Source organism: Palaemon carinicauda, chromosome 9 (genome assembly GCF_036898095.1).
Source record: "Palaemon carinicauda isolate YSFRI2023 chromosome 9, ASM3689809v2, whole genome shotgun sequence".
Taxonomy (NCBI): Eukaryota; Metazoa; Arthropoda; class Malacostraca; order Decapoda; family Palaemonidae; genus Palaemon; species Palaemon carinicauda.
Window position 1 is genome coordinate 12,389,568 of NC_090733.1, and position 8,303 is coordinate 12,397,870.

General features: G+C 33.9%; 1 protein-coding gene across 1 annotated transcript; it reads right to left on the reverse strand.

The window, feature by feature from the left end:
- Positions 1–2,240: 2,240 nt before the first annotated feature.
- LOC137646757 (uncharacterized) lies at positions 2,241–4,162 on the reverse strand. Its single transcript, XM_068379855.1, has 2 exons — positions 2,576–4,162; positions 2,241–2,324 (listed from the first exon to the last, which is right to left on the reverse strand). Exon 1 carries the CDS (start codon positions 4,151–4,153, stop codon positions 3,284–3,286), a length of 870 nt encoding a protein of 289 aa, XP_068235956.1. The 5' UTR covers positions 4,154–4,162; the 3' UTR covers positions 2,241–2,324; positions 2,576–3,283.
- Between the last annotated feature and the right edge of the window lie 4,141 nt (positions 4,163–8,303).

Below are 8,303 nucleotides of genomic sequence, written 5' to 3' on the forward strand. Positions count from 1 at the left end.
CTAATACGTGAAATGTTTTGTCTGAAATATCAAAATGATTGGTGTCTTTCCCTTAAAATGTGAATTTCAAGGAAAAAATCTTCATGTTAATGCTCCTTCAGATATTTTGCCGCTAACGCAAATAGAAAAAAAAAAAAAAAAGTCGTTTGAGCACTTACATCAGTTTCAATGATTACATAAAAAAAAAATACTGGATATTTTGGAAAAGCATAATTAAACCAATCAAGTCTTATATAAACAACCAAATAAGGAGAGAGAGAGAGAGAGAGAGAGAGAGAGAGAGAGAGAGAGAGAGAGAGAGAGAGAGAGAGAGAGAGAGAGAGAGAGAGAGAGCATGATTGTTCCAATATTATTACTAGATCCTTTGATGTTTTAATTTGGTAAAAATCATAGTTTTTACGTAATTCTGCCAGCGTTAATATATATTTATTACATATTTTTTAGGTAACTTTATTCTAAAATATTAATTAATTAACAAATCATCCTATAACCCGTTTAGTGACAAAGTTTTAACTCATATCAAACACTCATAATCTTTTTGATTAAATTTTCTGTTTCCTGGAATATTATATATATATATATATATATATATATATATATATATATATATATATATATATATATATATATATATATATATATATATATATATATATATATAAAATCAATTTTTAATATTGACCTTCCTCTCTTACTGGTTTTTCTTCCGACAATGATTTACTGGATGCATATGAAAATTAACTATCGCTGGTTTTGTAAACCCCTTCATTATTCATTAGTCACGATAAGTAAAATGTTTATGCCTTTATCTTTATAATGCATATGTGAGACAGAATTCTGGCTTCCTTACTACTAACTATTTTTACTGTCTACTACTACTACTACTACTACTACTACTACCAATGTCCCTTTCCAACGATAGTTTAAATGTTTTAGGGCTGCTCATGAATGGACACGTCAACGCAGAGTGACTCTGCCATAGCAAGCAGGACAATGCCCTAGAGACTGACCATACATACATATGATCAGCAACCACGCCCCATCTAATTCTATAGGTACTCCAAAACCACACATCCTTATCTCACAACGATGGTGAAGTTGCAGTCAAAAAAGAAACTAACCAATTGTAGTGGGACTTGAACCCAGACAGGTGATCAACAGTCAGGGATGTTGCCAAATAGGCCAATATATCAATGGATATCAACTCGAAATTTTAGTGGAAGAGAAGCTTTATTTCCATTAAGATTTCAACGGTTTTTAATTAAGCTACGAGTGTATAAGGAAATTTATTACTGAAATATTCCGTTTGATTTCATTATAAGAAACTCTGATTCCCCGAATGGAATTTATTGTTTGATAAATCATTGGTTTTATTCAAAATCAATTAGAGTTTATATCTCTCTAAGATTGACGATAACAAACTTTGTTGCTAAAAAATAATGAGGAACAGAAAAAAAAGAAAAAAAGACATGTATATTGAAAATGAAAAAAACAAAAATAAGAAATAAGAATTGGAGATAGGAATATTTTCAATGGAATCTAGTCATAATTTCTTCATTGCCATAAAGGAACTTTTTCAAGAAAAGAAAAGCATCATTAATCCACCTTTATATTGCATATATTGGACACCACGATACAAAGATGCGTACCCAACGACTGGTTAACGATAATTGTGAACATGAAGTTACCTACTATATATATATATATATATATATATATATATATATATATATATATATATATATATATATGTAGAGATGTATATATACACGCACACACACACACACACACACACATATATATACATATATATATATATATATATATATATATATATATATATATATATATATATATATATAAATATATATGTTTATATATATATAAATATATATATATATATATATATATATATATATATATATATATATATATATATATATATATATATGTGTGTGTGTGTGTGTGTGTGTGCGTGTATATATACATCTCTACATATATATATATATATATATATATATATATATATATATATATATATATATATATATATATGTGTGTGTGTGTGTGTGTGTGTGTGTGTGTGTGCGTGTATATATACATCTCTACACACACACATATTATTCGAAAATAATAGAGAGATGTAAAAAAATACGAATGCAAAAAAATCAAGCATTTATTAGGTGAATCTGAAGCAACACTTTCAGCAAGGTAAAAGGCTATCTTGAACTATTACATTCCCAGGAAGACAACGAAGCCGCCCAGATGTTTGGTACCCTAGGCACTGGTTACCAAATCCCCCTACACTTCGAATACCTCGAATCCTAAAAAAACAAAAGAAAGCTGTCAATCAACGAGACAAAATTCAATATCTGTGACAAGACAAAGTTACAAAAGTTTTCTAAAATTTAATATCACAGTTAATTAAAGGATCTCGCAAGTGTAAAAAAAAATTGACTGACTTAAAGAGATAATTAAGGAATCGAGATTATTTTTAGAAGTTTGATGAAGGCGCACTAAAATAATAGGGCAACTTTAAAGTCTTGTTCTGTGTGCCAAACGGAACGAGACCTACCTCAAAGAATGCCTTGCGCTGGTTTGTTCAGTTGAGTAATCCATTCAGGTGCGTAATCCATTCCGGTGCAATAATCCATCCAACGGTCACCAACTTAATAACATCTTGATGGAAAGTTTCTTTGGACGTAGCAGCAGATCTCGTTTCCCGCCCATCAGTAATTACGAAAGCAGGGATGATTAACGTGGTCTTACATGAAACGCATGGTAAAGTTATTCTCACTGTGAAACAGCACACGACTTCATGCAATACTGAAAATAATATTCACGTCAATTTATAAGAATATTAGCCACTTGTGTTCACCGTGAAGAGTGGAAGGAATCTGCCCCGTCTTGGATAACCTTCGCCAAGGTAAACAGTAGTTTTAAGCGGCGGTGGCGATAAAACGCGTAACTAGTATTCAAGGTAGTTACGCTCATTAAGGTATATAAATGGTGTCTCGAACTATTTAAAGCACACAGCAAGGCTTATGCAATTAATTAAATGATAAGATCCTTTAATCTTACTGCGTATCAGTCAAAATACAAGGAAACCAGAAAAATATAAAAAATTTAATAATGTACTATAGATACAGTTTTTCGTATACTCCCCACAAAACATTAAATTATTGAATAATTTAATCATAAATACCAATTAATTCAATACCCGAGCGACAACAAACAAATTGCCTTAAAGCTAAAAACCATAACCAAAAGTTTACAAGATCAACTACTCGAAACCTAAGAGTTTCCTATTTTTCCGTTTACACCTTGCAGCAGCAACTCTAGGTTTACATGCGCGTCGAGTCTGACCCTGCAAATTATCATCAATAGGCTTCTCAGCAACACTGTCTTGCTCAATTTGGTTCTCAGGCCTTAAAAGAAATATAAGGTTAGAAACGTGTCTCTTAGTAATTTCTCTTGTCTTGCCCTTCAACACAACAGCACCAGTAACTTCTCCAATATCATTGACAGTCACTTCCTTAACCAAACCCATAGGATACTGGTTAGGCTTACAATAGAGTTCTTTTATTAAAACAATATCATTCTTCTGTAAAGAGGTATGTTTAACAGGAAGGTATCTGTTCTTTTTGTCAACAGCTTGCTGAGTTAATGTAGCCAGGAACTCCGAATGATACAAATCCACAAGATTATTCCTAACCTTTCTCAAATGAGAAAAGCAGTTTTTAATTTTGCTTGACTTGTTAAGAGTATAGGTGGGATCATCTGCAATCTCTGGTATCCTCTGTAAATCGGGAATTATATTAACAGAAGTAAGGTCATAGCCACGAATCAAGCTCTCAGGGGTAATAGGCTGAGGAACTGATGCGTCTAAATTTTCCACACGCAAAGCCTCTTTGAAAGCAATAGGCCTTCTGTTCACTAAATGTACAGTCTGAGCAATCAAAAATTCAAAGTCCCTTACCTTCAGTACATTATTTTTTATAGAACCATAGACGAGCTTCTTGGTCATCTTAACACAAGTCTCTACCATCGATCCAAGTTGGCTCTGGCCTTTGAAAAAATGTTCAAACTGAATCGGTTTGACTCCATTTTCCTCCAAATACAGCTTGACCTCGGGATCCCTTAGAAAGTCCATGATGATGTTGGCTCCAAACTAGTTGAGTGCCCATGTCAGAAATGCATAACTCTGGCAAACCAAACTCAAAACAATGTAACTGGAAGGCTCTTAAGAACTCCTTTACCGACAAGTCATAGCAAAGTTTTAAATTAATTGCCCTACTCCAATTACAAGTTATACATAATAACCAGACTTTAACCTTTTGACTGTTAATATGCACAAAATATGGACCCATATAATCCATAAAAATATACCTGAAAGGAATTTCTGGTGCATTAATTCTGAAATCTCTGTAAGAGTTCTGGTTAAGCTTGATAGCCCTTTCATTAAAACGTCGACACACAACACAAGACTTCAACACCTTTTTAACTGTAGAATAAGACTTAGACATCCAAAACATTTTACGCATCTCTGACAAGACAGAATACACACCTGCATGAGCAAACCGCTCATGATAATCTCTGATAATCAATGTAGTTAAAGTACTATCCTTAGACAACAAAATAGGAAACCTATACCTCCCTTCATCTTTAAGTCTGGACAGCTTACTTCGTACTCTTAACAGTCCTTCTCTGTCAATATAAATATTAAGTTGTCCAACTATTTTTGGCACGTCCTTAAGTAAACGTTCACTAGAGTTAAAATATTCAAGTTCTTCAGCAAAATAACATCCCTGGTCCCTGGACAGCAACAATCTACTAGCCTCTGCAAAAAAATTATGATCACTGCGAAAAGCCTTTAAATGGTTAAATTTGTCAGGATCCCTAGCCATCACCTTAATTTTCAGCTTATTGACAAACAATAAAACATTGCGATAAATCAAAATTAATCTATGAAAGCTAGAAACTCTTGAAGTCATCTGAAAATGTTCAATTTCTATATCCTTACTACTAATGTAGGCACCCAAACTGTTTACTGGTATCTGAATATCCATTTTGGGATCTGGTACCACAAACTCCAAAGTATCCTTACTATGTTCCATTCTTGGAGCATTTACAAGGTCTGGACCTGTAAGGTAGTTAGTTTTCATTAGTGATTTATAAGAGAGACAACGTGTAATACAATCCCCGGGATTTTCTTCTCCAGATACAAACGAAAATATAACTGGGTGTTTTAAGCACAGTTCACTAATCTCGTGTAACCTGTTTTTCACAAACACAGAACATTTCTGTAGTTTATCAAGATTGTGAGTGTGCGAATATATCCAAGATAAAGCTACAAGGCTATCTGAATAAACCCTTAATTCCTGAATCTTAATAGGTTTAATGCAAGAGGGACCCGATAATTCTTTGTATAAATCTAAGAGACATTCCACTGCTAAGGCAATACTTTGTAGTTCAAGGGAAGGTATACTTTTAGATTGAAGGTTTTTTCCTACCATACGATTTTTTGCAAAAGCAAAACTTAGCTTACCTGTGGAAATACACTGTATGTATATCACTACTCCAAATATACATTTGCTACTGTCAGAATAAGCTATCAGCTTGTAAGTGTCATCTCTGCTTCCTGCAAACCTAGGAACTTTGATGACAGGAGCAGCATTTGCTTGCTTAGCAATATTTTGCCATTCTCTCGAACGTTCTTTATCCAGTGCTTGATCCCAACTCAAGTGTTGATCACATTGTAATCTGTGTAGGAAGAGCCTGCTTCTATTAAGTAAAGGGCCATTAAAATTATAAAGATCATACTGCGACGCAATAGTACGTAAAACTTCCCTCTTGGTATTGGCCTTAATGTCAAGATTTATGGGCTTGGTGGATAAACAGTCCTTTTCCCGATCCCACACTAAACCAAGCAACTTTACGTTCCTATCAGTCTTAACCTCATTCTCTGAATCTATGATTTCTTGCAAATTAGAATCATTTGTTATGAACTGTTGTAACCTAAAATGGTAGGGTTCAAAAATACCTTTAACCTGTTTATAGGCCCATTCAAGTTCAGCAGAAGAATCAAAAGCAATGGCACAGTTGTCCATATAACTCAACTGATATATCAGTTTTTTGAGTTCGACCAGAGACTTACTTTCATCATCAATATCGAGGATCAAAATCTTATACAAAGCTAACATTAGCAGTGCTGGACTACATCTTAATCCAAAACTTAGCCTAACATTCTTAAAAGCTACAATAGTATAGTCTTTCTTTTCTACATCACGGAACCATAAACAAAGTAACCTGTTACTGTCCACGTCGTTTAAAGATAAATTATTAAAGGCCTGACAAATATCGAAACACAGCAAATTAAATCCAAACCTCAGATGCAATAATGCTGCTACAATCTTTTGATTTAAAGTAGGGCCTGGAAAAATGGCTTGGTTGTGACTAATTGTTAGTCCCCCACCCTTACTCTTTTGGCAAAGATTAGAGAGGTACACAACTCTACATTTAGTAGTTTCCCTGTTCAATTTAAATACACCCATGTGGGGAAGGAAACTGTGACTTGGGTGTTCTTCTAGGAACTGGGGAAGATTGTCAATTCTCTGAATTATTCCACTCTTTAACTGGTCTTTAAATACTTTGTCCATAAGGGATAATTTATTTTCGTCTTTTTGAAGTTTCTTCAAATTAGATTTTAACACCATTAAAGCCAACTCATAATTTGTACCCAATAGATGAGCCACCTTAAAATTCCACAAAAGAGGGACTACAATCCTACCATCACCATCTCTTACCATATTATCAAGGGCATACTTTACTAGCTTGTTATTAAGCTCTGAATCTTCAGCTTCTGGGCCTCCGTTACTCATGTTCGTGTACCTGGAACAATTCTCCTCCAAAACATGGTTTAATGCTTTTTCAAGCTGAGATTCTATAAGGTTTCCCTTCTCGTCCAATATGGAAAATTCTGTAGGGAGTAAACTTTCTTCAATGGTAAGGTCAGATAAAAGACAACTGTTAATATTCATATCAATATTGAACTCTGGAACTGTAGCCATATTACCACTACTAACTTTATATGGTAAATAAGGAAGATCTTGAAGGAGTTGGTCTGTATTACCCTGCAATAATATCCCTGCCTGGGTTTCAGCATAAACTGAAGTTCTATTTAACCCAAATAAAATCTCATTCTGAGGTAAGCAGTGGCATGACTTTGACCCTAGAATGAAGTCGACATTATCAATAAAGTTATCATGACATGAAAGGTTCTTATCAGCTAACATGTAACCTCTGTCTTTGAATCCTTGTACAACTTTACCCAATTGAGGAAGCATCAATGAAATACTTATACTTGGAATGCATAAAGCCTTAACTACTTTAACAACCCCATTAATTTCAACATTGGCTTCTACCAACCTGGTTAAATATTTCCGAGAAGAATTTATACCATTCAAAGTTAATGATACATTATCCCTGATCACCTTAAGGTTCAGGTTTTCAGCCACTGTACTGGAAATAAAATTAGATTGACAGCCACTATCTTTAAGGCCTCTAATCAACAGTTTACCCTCAATATTACATGTAAATGTAGGTAAAATGGACTCTACATCAGAGTCTACCTGAAAAGCTTCAGTTACATTAACAACACTACTATTGGTTTGCTTACGAGATTTTTCATCCTTTTTAGGCATACTCTTTTCACTTTTTGAGCTAGACTGAAAAGACTTAACATCCTGTTTAACATTATCATCCAATTTCCGACACAAAAAATTAAAATGCCAATCTCCACAGTGTTTACATCGACTATGAAATCTATACCTACAAGCGTTACTCTCAAGATTCAAATTTGAACACTTAATGCAGCCTCGTAGGTTTTCAATTTTATCAAGCTTAGAACTGGGTGAACAATATTTTGTACACTTAAAAATTGGATGATTTGCTTCAGTGCCATCAAGTTTAGTACAAATACTGCAAGGCTTGAAGGTTTTTGACTTACCTGTTTCAGGTTTTATATTAATGGCCATAGCAGAAGCGGCATTGTCAGCAGAAATTTGATTAGTTTCCTTTGGGGCCACATTCTTGCGATTGGGTTTTCCCTGCCTTTGGCTTGCCAAATACCGCTCAGTAGCTTCAAAATAATTTTCTAGAATATCACTCAATTTTGGTTTATGATTATTAGTAATTTGGATAAAGTGATTCCTAAAGGATATATTCATTCCTTCCCAAATGAAATATTGAAGCACTGAGTCAATATCAATCTGTAGCTTTCGTACCCTTTCAACAATTAAACG

What these genes read in the sequence shown, in the direction of transcription:
- LOC137646757 (XM_068379855.1), bottom strand. Translation starts at nt 4,153, where the DNA reads ATGGACTTTCTAAGGGATCCCGAGGTCAAGCTGTATTTGGAGGAAAAT.